The 27411-nt window shown below is 36.4% G+C and overlaps 1 protein-coding gene across 4 annotated transcripts in view; it reads right to left on the bottom strand.

Moving 5' to 3' along the window:
- ASXL3 (ASXL transcriptional regulator 3) overlaps positions 1-27411 on the bottom strand; it is a 126622-nt gene that overhangs the window by 54746 nt on the left and 44465 nt on the right. For 2 of the 4 annotated variants that reach the window (XM_021525717.3, XM_021525719.3), the window contains 3 exons: positions 14862-14970; positions 13399-13510; positions 3795-3916 (listed from right to left, as the gene is read on the bottom strand). In XM_021525717.3, the coding sequence (XP_021381392.2) occupies positions 3795-3916; positions 13399-13510; positions 14862-14970 (343 nt within the window). Of the gene's footprint in view, positions 1-144; positions 2665-3794; positions 3917-13398; positions 13511-14861; positions 14971-18256; positions 18395-27411 lie in introns of those variants that run through there. The other 2 variants (XM_077783773.1, XM_021525721.3) reach the window with 2 other exon arrangements.

Below are 27411 nucleotides of genomic sequence, written 5' to 3' on the forward strand. Positions count from 1 at the left end.
AAATGGGTGCCTTCCTTCTCATTAAAAAAACTGCATCTACCCACTTTATGAATTATATAGTGGCACATATATTAACCCAGCCACCAAGCATGCAGACAAAGCCCAAAGTTAAGGAAAACAAAACAAACCATGGCAGTGACATACCTTGTGTTGATTCCCTTATTTCCTGAGCTTCTCTCCTCCCAAACCCACTTGGCTGCTGTCTCTGGAGTTTCTGTCTCTACAAGAGATCTGGATGCCCAGCACAGTCTCAGACATGTCCTGGTTCTGTATTCAGATTCTGAGTCTGAATGGAGTATCCTTCTCTTCTCCCAACAGAAAATTTATGGGTACCCTTCTTGGTGCTGATTCCAAAGTGCCAAAAGGGAGGCAGGATTTTCTTCCACGTCTGGGAGGTCTACTATCATCCCAGACACCATTAGAGCGCATCTTCAAGTTCTTTCTCCTCTCTTGGTACTGACCCAGGGAACACCTGGTGCACTGACGAGCAAGGTGCTCTTACACTTGGCTATCAGAGTCCAACATAGACTAACACCACCTCAATGTCCTGGATACTCACACATTCTCAGTGTTACCTATGTGAGGCCAGTTTGCAGGTATGATTGTTTCTTCTGAGAAATGTTCCAAGAACATCTTGTCAGATACAGATAAATCTGTATACAGCGAAGACTTCCACAAAAAAGTATCACCTCAAGTCAATGGAACAGAAACTGGACCAGAGAGAAGCATGTAGATACTATGCCATGATTTGATGTCCATACTGGAATTAGCCTCGTCCAGAGCAAGAATAATGCACACAGTAGTGTGACCATGTACCACTGCTAGCAGATGCAGGTGTAGTTCAGTACTTTCCCAGGAAGAGGTCCTTACATGGGTCTGCATGCCAAAACTCTCTTGAGTGTGAAAATGAGGTAAATCAGTATGGAACTGATCAGTACTGATAGGAAATCAGCGTGTGATAGCGTGCCGTAAACCTTCTTTTCAAAGGTACAAGATCAGCAATAGCTGGGCACACATGCCCAAGCACTTCCAACAGCGCAAGGAAAACAGAAATCTGTAAAATCTGCCATCAGAAAGCTAAGCATAAAAGGCAGCTCTACACCATAAGCTCTTTGGTCTATACCCTCATGAACAGGAACTGGTTTGTGGGACATTACACTCAGAGCAAAGTGTAAAGCATTTTACAAGAGAAAACTGAAACTCTGTTAGAAACCAAAGGGAAGCATGAAACACACTCAGTGATAAAACACTCAAAATCTCTTTCCCAACAAGGACACCATGGAAGGTGATGAAGCTAGAAAGTTTCCAGACCAAAACGGCAGCCCAGCCTTTGAAAGGTGAGGACATAAGGGCTGATCTGTGACACAGAGCTTATGAAAATCCACTGCAACTGCACACCTCCTTAGTCTCTGCAAAACATCCCAAATCCACTGCTACCTGAGAGAAATCAAAACCAAGAGCCACAGCTCAAAAAATGCCCTTTCTTCCATACACCTTGCAGAGCATTGTTACTAATTTCATTCATGAGAACATCCTGAAATGCAGGCTTTTACAAGCCAAACATGAGACTGTTCTTTGCAATCTAAGCCCAGGAATATATCTCCAGAATTCATTAAAAAAGCAAATCATATGTAAATCCAGCACATAATAATTTAAAGAGAATTACATATGAGTAGTTAATAAGTAGATAAACCGTAGAGAAAATCTTCTATTTCCAGCTAAGATCTTCAAACAGAACTACACATCGTCAACTTCCCTCTCACTTTATTTTTAGAGGTTACAAAATAAATACACACAAGATCAAAGTAATGTGAAGAACACACTGGTTTTAAATAAATTGAGCAGGAAACTGAAAACTATCTTGTAGGTTTTCATTCTTTGAAGACTGTTTTGCAGTAGATAAAAAGCAAAAGCTAAGGAAGACCCCCATTACAGTATATTATATACAGTATATATACACTTATATATTATAAGCACTTGCTGAGAATATGGTAATGGCTCATGCTCTGCTACTTTAGCAGGGAATCAGTACGTTTGTATCAGTTGTAAGAGTGCGGCATAGTGTACTGGGTCTAAAAGTTTCTTCTGCATTCAAAGGTCTGACAGGTTCTTTGTATGAATTTTAGGTACTATGCATCCATAAGGGCAATTGAAAGATTAGAAAGCAAAAGAATAAATTTTCAAAAGCAATTTTATAAATAAAATTACTGTTAAGGTTTATTCACCTCTACTACAATACCAAATCAAACCTGCAATGTGTATACATGGCAGTAGCCAACACCTGAAACTTTAAGAGAAAACAAAGCAAAAAAATACTATTCCACTATACAAATGTCCATTTGTCTCACATTGTGCATAGAGAAAACATTCTGGTGATAGCTATACTGCTACTGTCATACTCTGAAGTACAGGATCTAATTACCATCAACTTGATTGAAACTAATTTCTTTCTATTGATTACTTAACTTTTGGATGTTGCTTTAACCCTACTGCCTTAGGGAATTTTTTCAAAGATTCACATCAATGTTATGACTTTTTATATTAATTAAGCTATTCTGATTAATTTGCCCTCTTAAAATTATTCTCAATGCTACATATCAGCTAAGTGACAAATGGTAGAGTTTAAACAATTACAGAAGTTCAAACATTTGTGTCTTTGCTCTTTTTATTCCTTTTTCTCCCCTTTGCCTACTCCCTCCACCCCTACGAAGTTCACAGAACACGAAGCATCTGTATTTAAGTTTCCAAGAAGTGTAAATTTTTACAACTATCCTAATGGTTAGTGAACTGTTTTGTGCCCACTGTTCAATGTTCCTGAACAAACATATGTAAGACCTCAATCCAAAAATCCTTTTCAGTCCTCAAAGCCTCTAAATACATCATAACCCTATGTGAATGATAAACATCTATTAATTTTATTTTATTTAAACTCAGCCTGCATGAAAAACTGAAGTGTTTAGAGATGTGCACAGGCCTTGCATAACTTGAGCCTAAACAAAGCACTCAGTAATAAACTACCCCATGAAATACAAGATCTCCATTAACCCTAACTATTTCTGAGAAAAATTACATCATCATCTCATTATCTTAACATTTTAGAAAAGTAAGAACTCAAAATGGAGAAGAGGTAATGGTAGGGGTTTTTTTGAATTCTAGTTTTTCAGTTTTTCTTTTTCATTTTTCTGGCAGTAATCTGAATTAATTTGGCAATGCTGGAAAATAATTTTCACATTATCATGCTTTCAGCTAATAGGTGACTTTGAATAATCAGCTGCTTCTGTAAGCTTTAGTACTTAACGTGGAACCTAAATAATCCAAATCATATTTACTTTTAACAAAAATAACCTGACCCCACTTTTGTACCCTGTAGTAGCAAATACAGTATGAAAAAAAAATATTTAACAGATCATAAAGAAAAACTGAACAAGTATACCTAGAGTCTTTCCTATCTGCAGCACTTCTTTCAAAAAGTTTTTTTAAATTTATTTTTAACCTCATATAAAATTTTCAACACAAATGCTTACATAGGAAAAGCAGGGGTGTACTAATATAAAGAATTCTGCTTACTTGAAATTGTCTTGACTTTAAATCCTTACTGCACTTAAAACCTTAAACTCACAACAAATAGGAATGCATCCTCGCTAAAAACATAGCAAAACCCCCAACAAAACGTCACTAAACGTAACACTAAAAATCTTTAGAAGAGTCTTTAAATTCTGCTGACATCCCTTTCACATAGGAATGACAGAGACACTAAAGGGAAGCCAACTGATGATCAGTCAATACAAGCTTACCTGTTTAAGTGCTTTCTTTGTGTGCTGCTGGAAGGAAGAGACTAGCTTGCTTTGCACCGGTGCATTAGTAAGGCTTGAATCACGATTGGAAGACATTTCCTCAGATGTCTGCTTTGGGCAAACTTTACAAAAAGAAATAAAAAATCAGAATACTGTTATGGGGGTTATCTTCCCTATTTCTCCAAGAGTCATACGGATGGAAAAATAAACCAACACAAGCAAATGCTTCAAAATCGAAAAGCTTGTGGTAGAAAATTCAGCTGATCTTGAGTCCACATCACCTAAAAATCCAGCCATATTCTAAGAAAATACACTGCTTCACTAATATTTGTACCATATCATACCCCTTCTATGCAGTTCAGGAGGCCTTGCATATTTTGCCTTTCAGGTTGTGAAAGGTAACTGAAATAGTTTAACAGATTTTACACAGAAACTAGATGAAAACTACCTTCCTCAACAACACATTTTAATGGATTATAAGATATCTAAATGAGCATTTGTACAAGAGACACTGATGACCCCTGGATCTAGAAAGATTCACACATATGTAACTTCATACCAGATTGTAATGTCTTCTTAGGAGCCAGACTCACCTATGTTACAAGTACTTCTTGGTAAAGCTAAGAACACACTTTGCTGTTTAATGGGTAGACTGCAATATCCTGCAAGAAGAATTCTGGTCTCTCAGGTAATACATGCTGCTATACTTGTCAGCCTTCTAAATAATACATGCTTTAATGAACATATAGTACAGTACTTGCATTAAACAGCCTCTTGAATAAATGTTTTGTGTGACACAGAAAAGTCTCCTAGTTAAAATAAATGAAAATATTATTTATTTTGTTTTTGTTTTTTTACAGCTTTATTAAACAGCTGTGAAAGCTGAAAGAAGAGCTGGAGGATCCCATTAGTCTTGGTGATCAGCAAACTCAACTGAAAGGGCTGTAGAAACTTTTCCACTCTTAATGCCTTGCATTACTATTATTGTCCCTGGTAACCTAAGACTGCCCAGGTAAACCAGCATTAGCATGGATCCAGAAATGAAGCAGCTTTTCTTCCATTCTTCTCTGCTGACTCAGTTCAAGTCTGCCTTCCAGCAGTGTTCAAAGCTGGCTTGTATGTTGACATACCTTCTGTTTTGAAGCAGTAAATAGTTTTCCAAGATTTGTCATACTTTGCACACCACCAGGATAGTCTGAAGACACTCAAAAGAAGTTGCACAGATATGTGCCAGAAATAATGTAGCCCAGTGTTAATCTATTTTCTCTGCCCATCCTTCAGTGGGATGAGCAGAAAATGGAAGTAGCTAAGTCCCATGACTTTAGCAATGTTTCCTAGAAGAAACATTGTAATCTTCTTTGATTTGTGTTTATAAGCAAATAACACAGACAATTCAGCTATCAATAAGTAATGGCCATCATAAGATGCATGTGATATTAAACCTGTTTTTGCAGTGAAAGAAAAAGTAATTAACACCACAGTAAGAGAGAATACACTCTATGGCACTTCAGTTATGCCAAGATAACTGATATTAGATTAATTTACCAGGTAAGAGAAAGGCTATTTTGTCACGAGATTTATAACTGAGTTTTGTTTTTTTTTTTATTTTTCATCTATTTGCAGAATTTGTCAAAATACACAAAGAAGTTGCAACACAAAACAGGTTCTGACTTTACAGAATCACCTGGATCAATCTTTTCCACATGATGAGCAAAGCTTACTATCAAATAAGACAATGTAAAAGAGCTGCAAAGTGTCAGCAGAAAACAAACAATAGCAGGTTTATATAATTCAAATCACTGCAACAGCTAAGCTCCTGAGACAAAGAACACCTACATCAAAATAAAAACTTGACATGTCAAATTTCCCAGATTTTGTCTTCTCCTTCAAAGAAACTCTTTTTTTACTGTGTTCTGGCAAATTTTGAGAGTCAAAGAATTGAAGAAAAAACCCCAGAAATAGCATGTGCACACAAACCCCAAAGTTAACAAGAGGAGAAGACATTCAAAAATCCCTAAAGAATGGAAACTGATAAACTTAAATGCCCATCCTAAAACAGGATAGATACAACACGACCTGCCATGATAAACCTATTCCTGTTCCCAAAATGACTGCAACTCCTATTACCTTCTTGTTGAAATGGGAAATTCAGATTTTTATTATGGTGATCTACGATATTATCCAGGAGTCTCCCCTATTTATTTTGGTGATAAAGTTCATCTTGAAGAGGTTTGACAACTATCTGATCTCAACACTGCAACCATTAACATCAAAGTCATGGTAGAGCAGGTATAAAAAGAATAGTCCTCTATTAATTTTGCACTTTCATTCATTTCTCTTTGAACAATAAACCTGGAATTGTGACAGAATTTTTAAGAGGCCATATTTTTAATTCCTATAATCACTTCAATTTTCAATAAAATATTATCGGTGTATTGATTTATTTTGCTTCTGTTCCTTTGAATCTTTTACAACAAATTTAAACCAAGAAACAGGGACTGTTCTTGTGGGTAAAACAACTGGAATTGAAACCACTGAAACAATAAATAGCTTTCCATCACTGTAATCTCTCCTACAGATACAGAAAGAATACCTCACTTCACGCTAGTTCTTTAGTGCAACCCAAATCTAGTTTGTTCAATGTTTTGAAAAAAACCCCAACTGTTTCCTGTAGTTCATGATTAAAGAAATAGATACATGAGGTTGAAATCTGCTGCTTAAAATACTTAAAATGACACTGTGATTAGAGAAACTCAACCTAATTTATTTAGAACAAATGATACTTCCTTTCTAAAACTTACTGTGTACATTATATTTTTCTTCATATACCTTGTAGCTTAAAATAGTAAGATAGTAGGAAACTATTTTAAATGTTGTTTTTTATGTTTTAATTGAATTTCCATTTAAAACCAGCTTGATACAAAATATGGCGATGAACCTAACCATCTAGTAAGTAATGTCATTGCCTATTTTCCAAAAGCAGAAAATAAAAGCATTAAAAATCTAAATACATGGTGTTCAATTATACAATTGCTTAACAACTTATACAGTCTATTCACTTTGTTAGCAAAAAATAATACTACAATTGACACACAGGCTTTATTTAGAGGATAATCAAGATATTGTTTAAAAACAATATTAATTGTCTTTTCTGTAGGAAATTGAATATAAATATGAGACAATTAATAAATTTAATCTTTAAAACATATTCTGTTACTTAGTAATTTAAATCAATCTGTGCCAAAGTGTGACTGTATTAAAATGTCCATGACCACATAAAATTGTCATTATTTATTTCTTAATTTCTATGGATAAAGTCCAACTGCTTTTCTCTGAATGGGTCAGACATAAAGAAAGGGAAAAATACGACAGAAAGATATATAAGTGAAGTTACCACTGATGATCCTAGTGAAAAAATAATGCCTTAACAATAAAACAGGCATTTCTCCTATGGAAACCAGAGATTACAGTAAAAGAAAATTAAATTTAAAGTGTTCTTTGTACATATATACAACTTTGGAAAGCTGCAACCACTTTTTCCATGAGCGCAGAAGATCCATGAATATTATCAGATCCATGATCACTTGAAAATCTGTATCAGGAAAGAATGCTAAAAATAAACTGGGTGCTTGGGAGGGAAAAAAACCCAAGCCCGACAGACAGAATATGACAGACAAAGGGAAAATATTTGGGTAGCAAATAAAGAGGATTCACCATTATTGCTACAGTAGAAAACGGAAACAAGAGTAGTTTTAAGCCTACAGGAGGCATTTCCATTTAGTGGAGAATAATTAGACTCCATTCTTTAAATTGGCTTCCTCAAGGGCCAGGACCGAGTGAAGGAATAAAGAAAAAGCAACTATTAAGCTCTAAACTGTTAGGTTATGAGCTGGAAGAGCAGCTGGGTTTCTGAAGATAAGACCTCCTTAGTGAGTGTTCAGAGACTGTTAGCATGAATGATAGAATTAGAATTACTTAGAAAAAAGAGTATGTTAAAAATGTTTTAGTAAACTCCATTTAAAATAACTTCCTATCTTCCATTTTTCCAAGATTAGTTCTGTTAATTATTATGAAAGGCTATAATTTATAAAAATCAGCAATGCTATCTTTGAATTTCAAATTTTACAGGCTATATTTGGGGATTTTTTATTACCTTTTACCTTCCCCACCCAATAAATGACACCTATGTAAAACATATGGGAACACGTTTATTTGAAGAAACAATTTTTTGAGGAACACAACAAAAAATTATCTCTCCTTGCCACTGAAAGTTATTAGGGATAACTGTAAACAGATTTATGTAACTAGATGGACAGATAAATTCCTGCTCAGTAAAGGGTTGGTTTATTTTCCCAAAATGAACAGCACAGTTAATTTTGATTTCAGTCAGATCACACTGATTTAAAATTATACCAGCAAAATCAACAGCAGTCCACTTCCCTTTTTTTTAAAGTAACCACAGCAGATGAGAAGGATTGTTTAGGAATGGCCAAGTTACAAAACATAAATTAATATTGTTACCATATGCTAAAGCTAGAGTCTACCTCAAGCATAAAATCTATGCACACAATCTGGAGATATGAAATTTCAGAGAGAACTCCCTCAGGAAAACATACATACAATATCTCTCTCTAAAATATCCATAAAATTCAGTATTTTCTTTGGGTGACACAGATCTATACTTGTATTGACATAAATAGTTGCACTTTGCCAGCACAGATGTATCGAGTAATTCACCTCCATCACTCTTTGATCTCTAGAGCCCAACTTGCCAAAACTGAACAATTCAGAACTCGGCTGTTGCCATCAGCTCTTGAAAATGAAAACCAGTTTGGGAGTTAGTTAATTGTATGAGTTTGCCAAAGCAAGCAAAAACAGATGTATACATCAAGGGTACTACAGCGACTGCAATATTCTTTCTGAAAAGCAATACTGGCACTGTGAATTAATAAATACAATTGGATAGTATCTTTTGGAAAAAGACATCAAATACCTCATCGGCTTCATAGCTTGCACGGAATCCCATTATATTAACAGCATGTTTTTGAGCATAAACATTTCACAAAGCTTAGAAAAAACCTGTGAATCCTTATTCCAAAGCAAGTCAACATTTTCCACAGCCTGTCATCAGTAAGCCAGTAATTTCTTAGACCTCATTAACTACTGTACAGGAAAAAAAACAAGATGAGAAACATCCTCAAGCTTCACCGTATCTCCTTTTATTCTTATGACTCCCTTCATAATGAAACAAAAGAAGTCAAACTCAATCCCAGGTACCATATTTTTATTTTATAGTTGCAGGAAGATGAAAGAAAAATACACAAGAAAATCTAAGCAAAGTGAAAAACTTCGCTTCCTGATGTGTTGAGCTATGTTTGAGCTGCTACTTCATTGCTGCTCTTCTGCTTTTAGAAGATTCTATCTCATATCCAGATGTTGCCACGTGTCACAAACATTTTCAGTAGAATCAGCCAATATAATTCCTAAGAGACAAGATGCTAATAGTAAAAGGTTTCACTGAATCACCAGGAATTCCATTCCTGGAAAGGAACTGAATATCCAAATGAGGACTCAGGTTTCAAACAGTGGTGGATATACACTCCTTGCTACACAGTAATCCTAGGGTTTCCTAGTCTAAAAAGCACAAGGTGTTTGAAAGAACAGTAGCTACCAAGCAAAATTTCAGGATTCAGCATGAACACGATCCTCTGCTGTCCATCATTTTGTCAGCTACCTCTAAGAAAACTGCCTAAGGAATTAACTCTGCCATTTTATGTTCACAGCTGAAGAATATACACTTCTAGCAAGTGCTGAAAACCAAAGTGTCTCAGGAGGAGACATGTTGCTGGTATTCGGGCACACATGAGAAGCCCTGTTTGGGCTGAGGTGGGGAGGGAAGTCACACTATAGCAGGAATTGCTGTCTCCTCCACACGTACATCATTGTGCATTCCATTGGCTCGCACAAAGACCATTTTTAATCAACTGCGCTCCGTGGCTGATGGATTAGCCCTGCCTTCAGAAACCCTAGGGACAAATGCTTTTTGAGAACTGAACATCCTATTGATGGGCAAAAGGATATTATAGTCATCATTTTCCCAGGCAACAGTAATTGGGACTTTAATTCTTTTACCCACAGCATCTTTACATGCTACACCTATATTTGAGGAAAATGGAATTTTAAAGATATGGGACTGCTACAGAGCTTCTATTAGAAATCCCATTCCAAACAAAATCAACTCTAGCATAAAGAGTTTCTTTAACACGTGCCTTTGGAGAAGGTGGGGAAAGAAAAATTCTCCACAGCATCTGCAAAATCCTGAGGTGTGACCATTCTACTTGTCTACTTAGCAATACTGATGTTGTGTAATAGCTTTTGCCAAGTCACATGTTTATAATGGTTAGGAATTTTTATATTATTGTGCTAGTAAAATTGTTCAGTAGCCTGCATTTATACTGCAAAAAATGTGCCTGCTGAGGAATGATGTGATTCTTCTCTGAGTGTCAGCTGGTACTTTTTATTCCAAAAGACTGTGGTCTAAAAGCCCACTAATGGGCTGAGGCTGTTGCTTACAGTTTCATCCTTCTACTTCCAGCTACATTTAAAGAGGCATTTTTTAAACTCTTGCTAAAGAATTTCTGATCACTCTGTCAGAACTGTGGCTTCTGGACTCTATCAAAGTGGAAAAGGGCAAATAAAAATGCAGTCAATTGGACAATTAAGAATTCAATGTGCAACCAATGCCCATCCTTATATGTATCACACATATTCTAAAACACAAGTCAGAGGATTTGATGAAGCGTTTTTTGAACTGAACTAAATGCTACTTTCATGCCACAGAATAATTTCCTGGAAAGAAAAAAAGAAAAAAAAAAAAAGAAAGAAAACAACAACAACAAAAAAAACCAGCTCTAGTCTGAAAAGTGTAATTGGTCTGTTAGACCAAATATTTTCCATAGAAATAACTATTCTCAAATATTTACAAACCAATCAAGTCACCACCTCACCTTTCATAAGCTAATGAGACCATCCCTATTAAACCCCCCAAAACAAAGGAAGTATTTGTTCACTCAGGACTTCTTATGTGTCTTTTATAAATCCTTTCCTGTTTACCTTAATTCCTTCTTACAGCTATAATGAATGCAATACGCTGGTAATCTGTTAGCTAGTGCTATACCCAAAGGAAAATCTCTGCCTATATTCTTTAATCAGTACTATCAGAATGATAGTCTAAGAACTACACAGGACTAATTAGCAAATGCATCTTATTCATGTTCAAGTTGTTTTGTGTTGTGATTCTTGAATGCTTTTCGGATATACTGATTTATTGAACACATATTTCTGCAGCATATCACCTCTTTGCTTGAAAGTCTAAACAAATTCATGCTGTTCAGATGCAATGATTTACAAGACAATCAAAAGAAGTCTCACAACTATTATTTATTATCAAAAAATTTATGCTAGAAAGATTTCATTGTTTTCAAAAAATATTGACATTAAAAAAATACTAAATGAAGAGTGGTCAAATCACACCCTTCAGAGCAAAATGCTATTGTGGATGGTGCCTTTGCAGATTAAATAATTTGTAATTTCAATCCACCAAAAACTGGATGTATTTTCTGGCCATGGTCCTATTTTTAAGCCAAGCCTTCTATACTGTAAACAAATCAGAATTCTAAGTGCATATAAATGGTATCTTTAACAACAAACTCGCAGTCCCAAAAAAAGCTATTATCAAACATGTTAAAATGTTGTCCTGTACTAGCTGACTGATATGCTATTTATTAAATACATGCTGCATTTAATTCTTAATTGATCATATCAAGCATTGGCCTTTCTATATGCAATAGACACTCACTACTGCCATCCCATTTACGTTTTTTTAATATATCCATTGATATTCATAGCATGACAAGAAAATTAAAATGTCTTGTTCTCAAAATGTTAAATATATTGCAATTTTCCAATATTTGTTAAAGATGAAAAATGATGGAAAATTCTCAGCTTTAAAACCAATCTAGGTGTAATTTAATGCTTTATTACAAAATGTTAAATTTTCGCAGCTTCTCTTTTATGTCATCACAAGTGCTATAATTATTTTTATTACTGTGAACTGTGAAAATAGTACATAGCCTGCTCCCAGTCAAAACCCAGTAATTTCTTATTTCTGGAATTATGACATCCTATTTACATTCTGTAACATCCTATTTACATCCTAACACTACTAAATAATTGCCTGTGCTTTTTTTAATTTTGTTTATAAGAAGTAACATCAACTTTGGCTTTGTATTTGTAACTGTATTTACACTGCTTTTTACTGCTCTATTCTTCCTTCAATTTCAGGAATTGTGCATCAACAAATTTTCTGAGTATCAAAGAGGAATTGTTAAAGAACATGTAAGTTCACTTACATAGGCAGCATACGCTACATAAGCATCAAACCACTGCAGATGCAGAATCTGTTAACTTGTAGACATAATATATCAAAGGAAATGAAGAAGCAGAGACATTTAATACTCTGGACTTTTGTTTCCACGGAGCTTCAAAACTTCAGTCCTAGACAGACCCACAAAATGCCTTGGATAGTTATTATTCCTATCACTGAACACTTTATGATTTTTCAATGCTGCTGGAGAGCAATACAAAAACTGCAGTATCAGTCCTGTAAAGGTGCAGCCTGAGAGCTAAGTAAGTTGCTCAAGTTAAAGAAGGAAGTCTGTAGCAGAACAACAACATGAGCTGAGCCTTTTCATGTCCTAGTTGTAAACAGGACTCTGGCTCACCATATACCAAGAAAGCCAAAACAGCAGGCAGCAGTCCAGCAGTGGGACAGGTTGAGACTGGACAGCAGAAGAGACCTGACCAAGGAATCATTTATTTCAGAAGTTCTGGATAGTCAGATTTGTTTTTTCATAAATCATTCACTTCATAATCACTACATGGGTGTAGCTGTAATAATATTTACTTCTGTTACTTGCAAAATAATTTTAGGTGACTGATGTTCTCCTTATGAATAACTATTATCTCTCAGAAATAAAAAAAAAATATTTCTAAGGTTGCCATTTTTAAGTTATTTCAACGTTTCAGTTCGCCATTATTTTAGAGGAAAAAAAAATGCACAGCATTTAATATTTCAAGATGCCATTATGTGACCATAGCAAACAGGAGTACCTCTGCCTGAAAGCAAAAAAATAGAAATCTTTGTCCTCTGTCCAGAACTCTACTGAGGGACCAACCCCACATGTCCACACTGAAATCAATGAGATGTCTGAATCTGACAACTGCCAAGTCTGATGCCTGGTAAAGGCAAATTACTCTTTATCTCTGGGCCCTAAACAAAAAAAATGTAAGCCAAAAAATTACCAACTGAAAACACACCCAACATCACTATTCTTTGCCTTTTAAAACCTTAAGTCAAATAAAGGCACTTAGTGTTCCTGATTCCTTTATAAGGCCAAAAAAGAGAGGGAGTCACTCAAAATAGTTCCACTGAGTACAAAAGATTATTTATACTGCTTAGAAATCACAACACAAAAATTCAAAGAAAACAATACTTTTTCTTTTCCCAAAATATGCCCTCTAATATTGAGATTAAATCACCTACCACCATTTTCTTCTCCATTATTATTGTTTGTCTCAGCCATTTCAGTGCCATCTAACTCAGATTCACATCCTAAATCCAATGTTCCATCAGTAGGGCATGTTGATTCTTCTTTCTACAGTTAAAAAATAAAAATAAAAATAAAATTAACAAGAAAAAAAAATCATTCATGATCCTGCTGCATCTCCGAAAATAGATTACTGCAGTGTACTCTCATGCTTACATTTCAGAAAAACCAAGAATAAAATAAAATATGCCTGTGAGTTACTCTAGAGAGAGCCATAAAAAACAGACTTTCATGAAAGGATTTGCAAACTAAAAGCAAAAAAGCTGTTTTGTAAGGTCATCCCCTGCTCTTTTTAAAACTGAAAAAGTCACATAAAATGCAAGATCTTCCACTTTTTCTTCTTCTATTTTTTTAACAGAAACAGACTTGTGTGGCTGTTAAAAATCCTAGTTTTCCAGTTGAGTGTCTACAACACTGCAGCAAAACACAAATCCTTTAATGTTTCTTTTCTGCCTTTGCCTGTTTCCTGAATTCAAATAGCTGAAGCAACCTGGAGCTCACAAGCATGGGAGTGATTGTGAATTCCTGGAATTGTGCCAAGAATATCTCCCGATTTAAAGAAAAACAACAGCATTTGTTCTAGTAAATTGGGAAAGACAGCTTCTGAAAACTATTAATTCAATTTCAAGTATTCAGGATTTTTACTTAGCAGGAGCAGACAAATTTATATATTTTATATTTTTATACCCTTACATCAAATACATCTGTCATAAATTACAAAAGATCCTTCCCCCAGCCCAAAATTTTAGTTGACTACATTTACACTGCCAAGCAGATAATCTCACTTTCTTTTTTCTCATCACTGCCTCACATTATCCCACTTCTATTGTGAAGCCCCTCTAAGTTTGCTCATGTACAACAAGAAAAAATTTCCACCCACAGTAAATATCATGTTCATACCAAAAAAAAAAAAAAAAAAGGAATATAAATACAATAAAGGCAAAATTCTATCACTATAATTATATTCCTTCTCAAAAGCATCGATGCAGTATTTGAATTAAAAGCTGATTTATATTAGACTTGCAAATAATTTTTTGCTATTCAAAAATCAAACATCAATACAATTACTTAATTGGAAAGTCAGTGATCCTCTTGAGCGCACTAGTCCTAAAACAAAGGCCTTACTGTGAACAACTCCAAAAAAGCAGCATTTTAACTAAGCTATGTGTTTTTTATACCATGTGCCAAATTCAAGAACACGTATATGCTTTCTAGGATAAAACATTCAATGTTTACTTTCATTATAAATCCTTTTAAAAGACATCTGAAAGCAGTTAGGAGGACTATCAGGTCATTTCCTCGCGAAAGAATCTAATCTGTTTACATTTATATCTATTGAGACATTCATAAAATGGATTAATAGTTATATGTACAATCCATATACAAAATTTAAACTTACTTTGAGAGCATAGAGTCCTGATTTCCCAGGGATTTTGAAGAATGTTCCATCACCTACACGAGTGTTAGTATGAAGCATTGCATTCAGGCAAGCTAATGGAGAGGTTCCACTGAAAAATAAAATTGTGCAGTCTAAGATTGAGCGCCGCTTGTAAAACTATTCCCTCGGTCTATTTTTTTAAAAACTCATGCTTGCCTGGCTTTTTTTTTTTTTTTTTGCCCCCCCCCCCCCCCCTTCCTTTTTTTTTTTAATTCTCTCAACCCTGAAAACATCTACATTACAATAACAGGCCAGTTTCAAACTTAATCATATGCATCTGTCCCCTAGGCTTGAGGCAAAAAGTCTGTGAATTATAATTACGTTTTTCTTCATACAGAAACCAGCTCCACATTCTGAAAGAACCAAAGTCCAAATATTTATGTGAAATTACTTCATAAATAACACCATGAAGCCTCATTTTTAAAATGTTACAGACAATGTGGCTGCTGCACATGAATGATCAAAACAGTACCAAGTTCAAGGGCAGCTGCATCCCATAGGATGAAAGGCAACAAAAGAATAATAAAGAGTCCAGAAAAAACACATTTAAAATTAAAAGTGATATATATTGTAAAGACTTCTTCTGGCTCAATATGGTCAGCATGCATTATTATACACAAATATATGCAAATTTGTGCCTTTTATGAAACATTATCTTTTCTAATTAGAATTGTTTTAGAAATTATGAGACTGACCTCCTCAAGGTAATAATTTTAATACCACTGTGGAATGCATATTAAAGGACTCTTTCAAAAGAAACACAACACATTCAGAAAAAAATTAACATTTGTACAGAGATATCTTTCTAGTATATACATATTAACATCAGAAAAAAAAGCAAATATGTATGCTATTCTGAAAAGTTGATCTAAGAAAGGTGGGAAAGAAGGCAGTCATAAATTATTTTATTTCATTTTAATTTAAAATTTGAAGTACAATATCTATAGATGTAGTATCACATCGTTATCCCCATTTGCTGGCTACTGTACACAGTGTACTCAGGGACTGAATCTGAAACTGTGCTTCTTCCCTGGGGTCCCCAGTCTGCACGCACGCTTATCTTGAGCCACGTAAATATATTCCACTTGGTTAAGTGGAACAATGCCTGTGCATTAAATTAAGTGTGTTGCGAAGTATTTCAGGATTAATTATATACTCAACTATAAACCAGGAACAGGGCTTCAAAGTTCATCAGAAACTACTCCTCCTTATTCCGTGGTATTATAACACAACATCCAATCTTGGATGAAATTTGCAAGTCTAATTTTTTTTTTTTAATACGTGAAACTGGATTGAAATGGTTGTATTTCATATGGTTATGCTTTCCGTTGATTTCCATGACTCTGCTACAACAGAATTCATCTTTACTGTACATATATCACTATTTTAATGGCAAGATCAATAGTGTGGTAATTGCTCTTCCGGTAAAAATTAAACTATAAAGTGCCCTCAGGCCAGGAAGTCCTGTCTATTATAATTTATTTACTGCAGGTCATCTAATGTATCATATTACTACATCTAAAATAAAAAATTGTAGGTAAAAATGCTGCTTGTTGATAAACACATAAAATATGCAAGAGGTATTTATTTTATGGGTATCCTAAACATGATCACGCAATATGAAAATTCTGACAAGTTTTTGTGGTTTCTTTGGCTTCCCTGCAAATGAAACTAGCGGCACATTTGGTTTTGATATAATACTTTAACAAAATACAAACCAAAATATGTTGGAAATAAAATAATACTGAGAGCAGTGGGACAGAAGACATGAAGGGAGTTCATTGACTTTAATGATTACTTAAACACTTTTGTAATATGTAGGATCCTTCTCTTTACACATTTTCCTTACTGGATTAATGCTTGACAAGTAAAGAGACAAAGCATTTAATACAGCAGTTACGGCTGTGTAATTTCTTCCATATGTTAACATACGTGAAGCAATTTCAACTCTCTCAGATTTGGATCTTTTTAGTGAAACATTATCACCGATTAAGGCTTTCTCTGCAAGACAGAAAGAACTTGCTGACTCTACAGCAGAACAAAAACTTGGTATGTCAACAAGAAACAAAACTGTGTGCATGTATGCATGATTTGTATTCTCCTCCTTTTCTGATGGATATACTCTGGACTCTACACTTATTTTTAGCTATCATTAACCAATTGAAATGATACAGCATGAATGAACCCAAAATAGGGATTTGGCAACATCTCATGATCACTACTGTGTTCACAGCAGATATCTTAATCTTCAAAGTCTAGACAACTGGCAAATGGACAACAGAAACTACTCTCTGACTTAGAAAGAAACCCATATCAGCTACTGAGCCAACAAGCACTTTTAACTACAGCTATATTTGTTTCTTACAGATATCTGCAACTCCTAATGACACGCAACCAAAGGGCCATATCCACCCTTTTTCAAAACTGGGTATGTCCATAAGGAGCACAAAACAAGCCACACAGAACACACTTAAGCTGCAAATGAAAATAATCTGGGAACACTGAGGGGTGGGATTTATTCTGAGCTAACAGATCAAACTGAAGTTCCATGGTGTCCTTTGTCAGCTCTGCCTTGACCCATGTCAACCAATGACTTGCCTGTTCTTCTGTCAGCACTGGCATCCTTAAAAAACTGCATTAAAAATCCCAAATGTTACACACAACGGACGCTGAAAATGCTTGCAACACATGCTATCACAACACGTGGGACTGTGGTTCAAAAAGCCAGCAATCAAAGATCCCATGATGCAGACTGATATCTGTATCCTAGAGCATTTTCTGAGGGATCTGTACTACTTATTGCATGCTTTCTAAATTCTCCTATAGCCTGAGGACATGTTCCTTCTGCTCAGAGCTCCTGGCATGTATTAATACAGCAGTCAAGGCCTGCCAATATGCTGAGTATCTCTGATATCAAAAATGGCACAGCTTGACCTAAGTTCTTGAAACACTCCAAATCAGTTCAACTTTGATTCAGTTAAATGAAATTGGATACAATAATATTCTACTTTGCAACTTGATATCTGTGAATATTTAGAGCCATAATATATTTTAAATCGATATGCTGCAAGCTTTATTGCCATAGTCTGCACACAAGAAATATGTTTACCATTTACAGTCTTCAGATGCAGAACTTTCATACTATTTATCATCATTTGGGTGAGACTGCTTTAAACCACTGTGGTATTCTAGAAGTCATTCATATATAGAAGTTACAATCTGTAGCAGTATGTCTTTAAGACTGGTACTTTTTTCTTGTATGTTTATTTTATATACATATACATCCATACACATATACAAGCAGTATTACCCCACATACACTTTCAAAAAGGTTTAAAATATGAAGAGTTACTTACTTTCTGTAAAAGTGATGTTAATGATGTTACAACAACCAGCAACATAGGAAAGAAAAAAAAAAACAAAACACTCATTAACCTTCCAACATAAAGGTTGCTAATACAACTTGATCATTTAGAAGACATCAGACATTTCAATGTTTCATAAATTCTCTTTCCCAAAATCACTATTCGCTGGTAGTACTTCAAAAATTCTGTATATTATCAAATCAAACTTTGCACCCCCAACTCCCCCAGTCAAAAATATCTCCAACATTTTGTGATTCTGGGCTCCCTCTACTGGTCACGCAGCCAGTGTTACCTAAATCGAAATTCCAGACTTTCCATGCACCAATCTCTGCTAAAACATGTAGGGGAAATACAGATTTCCATTACTTCCTCCTCTGTCACCCTTCCCAAAACCCTATTGAAAATTTGTAAAAACACCAATAAAAACGTTACTTATTTTTATATTGGAAACTTCTCAAACACATGGCTCTGTCAGAAACTCTGAAAACTTCTGTGGTTAAACATATAATTCTAATGGTCTTTGCTAGACTGCTTGCCAAGAGACAAAAATTATGATCTTGGCAAGAAAAAAGATGTCTTAAATATGGAAAATAAATTGACTAAAGTCGCCTTGTTCAGGCAATACAGTGTGGCAGACAGAGAAAGTTCCCTGCCACTTTGCAGACAAGGCACCTTGGGTCCTGCAGCAGACAGCATTTCAACCACTCAGCCCCACTGTATGTGGTGTAACCCCCTCCTCTTCCTGACACATCCCCAAATCTAATGACGACTGCTGTAAGAGGAGCACCTAGGTGTCATAAATTTGTTCAGTATTTATTTGTTTGAATCATCTGCTCCTTTTATACACATCCATAAATAGTCACAAGGGAGCAACAATTTTTACTCAGTGCTAGAAACAAAGTAAAACCAAAAGGATTAAGAACTAATTTCTAGGCATGATTTGAAGTCACACAGAATACAATATGTTCATAATGCATGTAAGTTACACCAATTTTAGAGTGACAAGAGATAAAGAAAATAACACTTATCAGGAAAGGCTGCAGAAAACCCACTTGCGTAGTACAGTAAACGGAAAAGTAAAAGTAAAAGGAGGACCCATATTTGTAATTTTCCAAAAATATATAAAAAACTGTTGAAGACAATGGAGATGAATGTTCTTCATGGCCACTGGTGGAAGAAAAAGAAAGTCCATGGACAGTCTAAAAGTGTGAATGTAGCTGCTGATGTTTTAATCAACACTAGAACAGAGCAGGGGAGTTTGTAAAATGACCTTCATCAGAAGATCATACACACACCAACCCCAGCTGATACACAGACTGAAACCTGTCCCAGTATTTGTGTTCAGTGATCTCTTGAGCATCCATCTAGCACTGTAACCTGTGATTCTTTATCTCTTCAATAAATCTATATTTTGGTTAAGGCTGAGGTTAATCATGTGTCCCTAAGTATACTTGTTCCAAAATATACAGCAGCTAGAAATGCTGAAAAATTGACTCAGTGTCTAGACCTGCATTGTTTGCTGAAGTGTCCCACACAACGCTGCGTGCCTGGCATGATGAAGCCCTTTGGCTTCCTCTTAAAAGCTCTCCCACAACCTTCAAGGAGCCATGTGCTCATAGTCCTGCTATCAAGTGTCAGCAAAATGTCCCAACCTGCTTCACAAGACTGTGGCTGTGACCTAGCTCAGGAGTGATACAGAAAACCACCAGGAACCTAACAGATCTACCAAGATGAGAAGATAGCTGTGCTATTTATGAAGATGACAGGCCAACTGCTGCTGACCAGTCTAGAGCTGTTCTCCTTCCACAGCCGGGCTTGATGGAGCTGGCAGGGCTGCAGCAGCAGTTAGTGCTAGGGCCAAGGCACATTCTACCAGCCTGAGCTCAGGAGGAACAACCAGGAGAGGTCCAATGAATTGTAGACTGAATAAAAGGCCCAGATATTTTAATATATTCAAGTGGCACAGGATCCTTCCCTTGGCACAGAGGGAAGCAGAAAGCACAGGTAAATATTGGAAAACAAAGCTGTTAGCGAGCGCAAGATTTCCTGCACCTGTATCTACAACTCTCTCAGCAATAAACACATGAAGTTAGTCTAAACAAACCAACCCAGCTGACCCTGGCTGCCCATCACTTGCCCACCAAAGCTGCTTTGTCACTCCTCTTCTCAGCTGGGCTGTGGAGAGAAAATATAAGGAAAGGCTCATAGGGTAAGGACAGGGAATGATCACTCAACAATAACCACCATGGGCAAAACGGACTCGACTTGGGGAAATAAGCATTGAGTTTATTACCAATCAAATCAAAGTAGGAAAATGAGAAATAAAACCAAACCTTGAAACACCTTCCCTCCTCCTCCCTCCCCTCCTTCCTGGGCTTAATTTCACTCATGGTTTCCTCTACCTCTTCCCCAGCAGGATAGGGGAATGGGAGTTGTGGTCAGTTCATGACATATTGCCTCTGCTGCTCATCCCTTTAGGGTGGGGACCTCTTCCCTTGCCCTGGGGTGAGTCCCTTCCACAGGGTGAAGTTCTTCAGGACCATGGTCTTCACCACAGGCTGCAGTGCAACCTCCTCTCCCCCTTCTTCTTCACTAACCCTGGTGTCTGCACAGTTGTTGCTCTCACACATTCTCACTCCTCTCTGCAGCTGTAGTTGCTGTTGTGCAGCATCATGGCTGATGGGCTTGGCCCTGGGCAGCACTGGGCCAGCTTTGGAGCCAGTTGGCATTGGCTCCATTGGACATGAAGGAAGCTTCTCACAGAAGCCACCCCTGTAGACCCCCACTCTCAAAACCTGGCCTTGAAAACCCAAAACACACAGGAAGACTGCAAGCAGTATATTTGCTTCCTCAGCCTCTGTTATATACAGACTACGTATTCCAGGTACAATTGCACTTGGTCATCCTTATTTCAATAGCAAAATCGTAAGACTACACATGATAATCCAAACGAAACCAATTTAAATTATCAAACAGAAAAATTGATTTGAACAATCAATTAAAATCTTGCTTTTGATTTTTTTCCATTTATTTTCCTACTACAAGGTTAATTTGTTCATTGCTTGAAATGATTAAAATACCCCAATCAGACAATAAATAGAGCTTTAATGTAATCTCACTTTTTATTTATTCAGAGACTACAAATGCATTCATCAATTATCTAACTTATTGTACAGAAATTAATCCATGTCGTATTTTTCAATGTTAAAACAGCAATGACACCATATTTACTAAATCTTTACAAGTGTACTTATTTCTGTCAAATAATTTCTGGAAAGAACCTCAATTTGATTAAGAGGTTGACTGTTAAATGCTGAATGAAAATACACTAGATGTGCAGGATATAAAAGGAAGAAAGGAGAGACTTTCCAAAATATCACATATCCAACATGATTTATTAAACAATAAAACTATCACTTAATATGTGGGTAGTAGGTAGCTAGGGAACCATTTACTATTTTTATATATACAGTCTAGTGAAACTCAAGAGCTGGAAGATCTCAGCCTCTCACATAAAGTTCTTATTCATAAATTGGAGCAATAAAAAAAACATTTTTCTTTTTGAGCTTCCAATGGCTTTTTAATTTTAAAGGGACTACTAATGAGAACTACAGAGAATACTCAATATGAACAGTCGACATGACTGTCAAAACTATTTACATTCTGAAGTCTTAACCATTTAAATAATAAAGTCATAATAAATAAAGTCTTAAGCCTAAGTTATTTGCTTAAGTTTTATAGGAATTGAAGTACATACAGGTTGAATATTATTTATACAGTCTGAATATATCATACTTCAGGTTTATTCCTAAAATAAGCTCTCCCACTTGAATATTTGAATGTATTTTAAAGTATTTAGATACTTATATTCTAATATAAATGTATTTATATTCCTAAAATAAATATGTTTTTTAAAGTTTATTTTCAATCGTTTTTATCCACATTAATCAGAATTAACACCAGTTTTGTTCTCATTTGGGCAGCATGCTGAAGAAAATTTTTACATCTCTGGTCCTATTTATGCTTCACACATGGTACCTGACTTTCAGCCTTCAAATACCATCAACAGGGCTACTATTCTTGGGCAGAGCAAATAAGCCAGGCTATCAGGCAACAAGACAAAGTAGTATAGCTCATTTATCTACAGTCTCTCAGACTGCAAATAACTACTGTAAGATGCTAGAGAAAAAGACCTGTTTTTTTCACTACTGACATTCTTCATCCTCAACTGCCATACAGATTTCTTGTTTTTCTACATCAGATGGAGACAGAGGCATGATTATTGGTAGTATGATGGAAAAAACAAGGACCAGTACAGATGTAACACATCTGTCATACCCAATGTCTGTGTCACAAACTAGCAGAATTTACCTATCGGTTTTCACTGAAGTTAGCCAAAGTACTGAAACCCGAATTATAAACCAGAAGAACCTAGCAATGAACTTGAACCCTGACCTTTGCAGCTTTGAGAGAGTTACAAGCAGCCGGAACCACAGTTGACTAAAGTGATATAACACCAAGAAACGAAACATTATCAATATCCTTCAAATATGAAATGATCTGGAGCATTAATGTATAAAAACTCAACCTGGATCCTAAATTCAAGCGAGGTATTATGAAAAGGTATTCTTTTTGCATTCTCAGCAGGAAATCTCATTTACAATCTCACCTAAGTCTAGTTTTACATTTTCAATTAACCCAAACTTGAATCAGGGAAGGAGTCAGAAGTGAAGCTGCTTTCAGAGAACTGGTTTCTTCACTCTATTACCAAACTGCCCTTGAAGCACTAAACAACACTGGCTCTCCTTGGAAAAGAGACATACAAATATTATTCAAGACTTATACGAAGAATATACATAATAAACAAATACTGGAGCTTATGCAATTACCCTTAGGACCTAGTTCTACTAATCCCAGGATCCTCTTGCAAGAAGCAATCTCCCTCTGTACCTTTTGTACATCTAGATACAGTCATTGTGCACAGTGATTACAGGCCATTAACATGTACACTAAAGCACAAATGTAATAAACCTCCAGACATACATCACCATGTCAAAACTAAGGCGGACAAGTGAATGAAACTGTTAGCTTAAGGCAAACAGAACAGAAAGACAGGGAATGCTGGTAAGAAAATGTGGGGTTTTTTTTTCCTTTAAGAATTTGCCAGACTGGCTGCATTCACCCACAGTCAGTTGCAAGTGACTAACTGACCACACAGTCAAAGATGTTTCTTGGAAAGCACAGCTCTCATGCACGGCTACACATAAATTTTAATTCTAATTCCCTCTCAGTAGCTAAGAGTTTGGCTCCCTTTTGAAAATGATGGCATAGACTTAGGCATTTTTCATCTTTTAGCAGTATTAAAGCACTGTCGAGTATCTGATGTTTCTTCTTTTCCTTGGGGGTGAAGATTACTGTAAACACATCTGATTCTGCCCTCTGCCCTGTGCAATGGCCTTTCATACACATTTCAATCAGTTTTGACATTTCCACTCTTACCTTTTGAGTGCTCTGTGATCTGAGGCCAAGGTAGATAAAGTTCTATAGTGAACAACACTGGTAATGAATCTTTTTGCTATCTAGAGCAAAATCTATTTTATCTCATGGTGCTGGCAGCCTGAGAAAACTTTTGATGGTGTCAAACCTGGCGACAATAGCCACAGTGATGTTTCAGAACAAAACAGCAAATGGAGTTCATCCATGCTGAAAGTGGAGCTTTATTACGACTCTTCTAAAACAATAAAATGAAAAGCCCCATTAACTAAAGTTCACTGCAAATCTTAGTACTCCTCAAGCCAGCCAGGCTTTTCCCCCTTTTTTTAAAAACCATTTTCTGTCACAAGAAAAACTTTATTTATAGAATTTCCAGAACCTGTGTAAAATTTAAGGGTTCCTGAACAGAATTTTATAGAGCTACTGTTATGTATTTTTCCCTGAAAATGTTTGTAATGCTCTCAGTGTAGCAGGTAAATTTGAGAAGAGAAAATAAAAAGCACACAAACTCATCATACCAATCCCACATTATATACTACAGACTGAAAGATATTAACAATTTCCTTGAAATTCAAATAGCCATTAGTTTTTCTGATTGCCCTTTGCCAGCCATGCCTCTGAGTAGATCTCCTTGAATACTTTGAATGTTCCGTAAATTATGTTTGAAACACCATGACACCTCTTTAAACGATATTCACATATGGCAACAAGCATTCCTCAACCAGAAAGGAAATGAAAACACAAGTTTTATAGAGAAATGTTTACACTTCTCTGTGCACCCTAACACCTAGGAAAACCCCAGATTTTTCTTCTTTGTGAAGAAAAACCTCAAAGAAAGGATATATGTAAATGCATCTCTGAACTTTGAATTCTTACAATTTTATTAAATATAGTACAAATAATACAAGAAAAAAAGCAATGCTAACAAAGAAGTGCACTTTTAACGTGCTGTTGAAAGACACGGGCAAATATTAAAATGTACCTCTTGAAATCATCCTGAAAGAAGTGTTTCAGAAAGAAAACCATCCCAAATCAGCAGGCACATCAGAGAGAGTCACAACAGACAGGGTATCCCCTGGACTGAAGACACCCTCCTCATACAACACCACTTAAAATAAACTTTTGAATTTTTTTTGTGCAACAAATTCTTATATTGGTTAAATAAAACAGTTCTCTCTGACAACTACTTCCTATACAAGAATGTACTTTTTTGTCCTTTTCTCTTTTAATAAAATATTTCCTTTTAATAGTTTTAACTGATTTCATTAAAATGCAGTAGTACATTTTCACTTTCTGCTCCAATATCAATCATCACCATGAAGGACAAAACTATAAATAAAGGAAAAAAAAAATTAGTTCCTACCACATTAAAGGAATTCTGGAGTAGACGTTAAAAAATGGCTTTCTTAAAGAAACCATTATTTTATATATACGATGTCTTATTTTAGTATCAGATTTCACAGACCCTTGTGGGCTTTAAATACATATGTTTAGAAAAATGAAGTAATGACTGTGCTACAGTCAAAAATGTACTAAACCCAAGAAAAACATTGCCACAAAATGTGCAATGCATAAAATGAAAAAAAAACACCCCACCCTTCCAAATATTCTTGGCTTCAAGGTGGGTGAAGCTTAGAAGCCTGCTCCTCAAGGAAAAAAAAAAAATGTTAAGGTGGAAAGTAAAGTGACTATGCTGAACAAGACAGAGTCAATAATCACTGACTGCCTTTTGGCCTCTAAAACTTAATCACTCTACACAAGGGACCTGTATGAAATTACCCCAAGTTCTCTTGTTTAATTTGGCTTTTTAATTGGCCAGTCTCCATAACCTTCCCTTTAGTGTTTTCTCAATATATTGTGTGTGTGTCTATGTTGTTGATACACAACTGGTTAGTCAAATGCAAAATAAAAAATACATGCCAATCCACCCCACCCACTTCTATTCCCCCCCAAAAAAAAGTTACAGATATTTTTAAGAACATTCAGCTCCACCAAGTTTCATGCCCTCATATAATTTACACTGCTAGGAACTTCCAGAAGTTATCTAGTTCAACCTTCTGCTCAAAGCAGGGTCACTTGGATCTCAGCCTTGTCCATTCAAGTTTTGTGCAATCTCTAAGAATGGAGACTTCACAGCCTCCTTGGACAACCTTCCTCTTGTGCTTAACTGCTCTAACTGGGAAAGTATTCTTCTTATTATCAAATCAGAATGTTTCATGTTCCAATTTGTATCTGCTGCCTCTCATTCTTTGCTTCTCATGCCGTCACTATACAACCTCCAAGAAAAGCCTGGTTCTGTCTTCCCTACACGCTCCCATCAGTCAGCAGTGGAAGGCCACAGGATCCCCCTGAGCCTTCTCTTCTGCTCTGTAAACAAGCCCAGTTCTCAGCCTCTCCTCATATACGATATGCTCCAGCCTCCAGCTACCTTGGTGAACCTTCACTGCACTCTGATGTATCAATCTCTTTCCTGGAAGAGGGCACAAAACTGGACATGGTTCTCCAAATTCAGTCTCACAAGTGCTGAACAGAGGGGAAGGATCGGCTCCCTTGGTCTGCAGGCCACAGTCCTGCTAACACAGCCCAACATGGGCTTGCCCTTCTTTGCTGCAAAGGCACATTGATGGACTAATAGCTGCCTTGTTAACCACCAGGAGTCCCAGGTAATTTTCTGCAATGCTGATTCCTGCCGTGTTAGCCCCCAGCCTATACCACCACAGATTACTGTGTTCCAGATGAAGAAGTTTGCTCTTGCCTGTGTTGAATTTCACAAGACTCCTGTTAGCATAGTTCTCTGCTGTCTAGATCCCTCTGAACAACAACCCAGTCTTCAGTGTACCAACTGCTTCCTCTAAACCTGCTGAATGTGCACTCTGTCCCATATTTTAGGTGTTAAACAGCAACATTACCAGTAACAGCCTCAGTATCCATATGTGGGCAACACTACTTAGTAACCGGTCACCAACTGGAGTTAGAATCTTTGATCAAAACACTTTGGGCCTGAAGTCAAAAGAAATGTCCATCTGCCTTACTGTCTACTTATTGAGCTCCTATGTCATTTATTTGCTGTGAAGATACTTTGGGAAACAATGCCAAATGTCTTGCTGGAGTCAAGGTAAAAGATATCCCACTGCTGTCATCTCATGCATGGAACCAGCCATCAGAACATAGAAGGTGAAGCGACTGGCCAGGCATGATTTGCCTCTTCTCACTCAGACTGGTTTTCTGCCATACTAGCTAGATTTTTTGTGCATTATAATGAGCCATTCTCATTCACCAAGGGAGATAAAACAGCCTTCCTGGACCCTTTTGTCCATAGTTCGATTGCCCTTGGTCACCAACTTTCATACATTCAACCAGACCTTCCTTGTTCACATGCAACAAGCCCAAGAAGCACATCGCCTGCATCAAGAAATTGTCTTCCAGGAACATCCTGGCTTGCTCACATTCCTCACAACTGCTATGGTCCACAATAATTGCAAGGCACCCAGCAGTTGCTTTAAGGCCTGAGCTACTCCTTGGCCAGATGGTCAGCAGATATTTACCCCAGCACTACTCATGTTCTGCCTCAGGCTCAGTACTCATTCTAGGGCAAAACACTGTGCATTTCTTTGCATGCACTGCCCCTCTTTGTCAGCCTGCATCCCTCCATT

This window comes from Lonchura striata, chromosome 1 (genome assembly GCF_046129695.1).
Source record: "Lonchura striata isolate bLonStr1 chromosome 1, bLonStr1.mat, whole genome shotgun sequence".
Classification (NCBI taxonomy): Eukaryota; Metazoa; Chordata; class Aves; order Passeriformes; family Estrildidae; genus Lonchura; species Lonchura striata.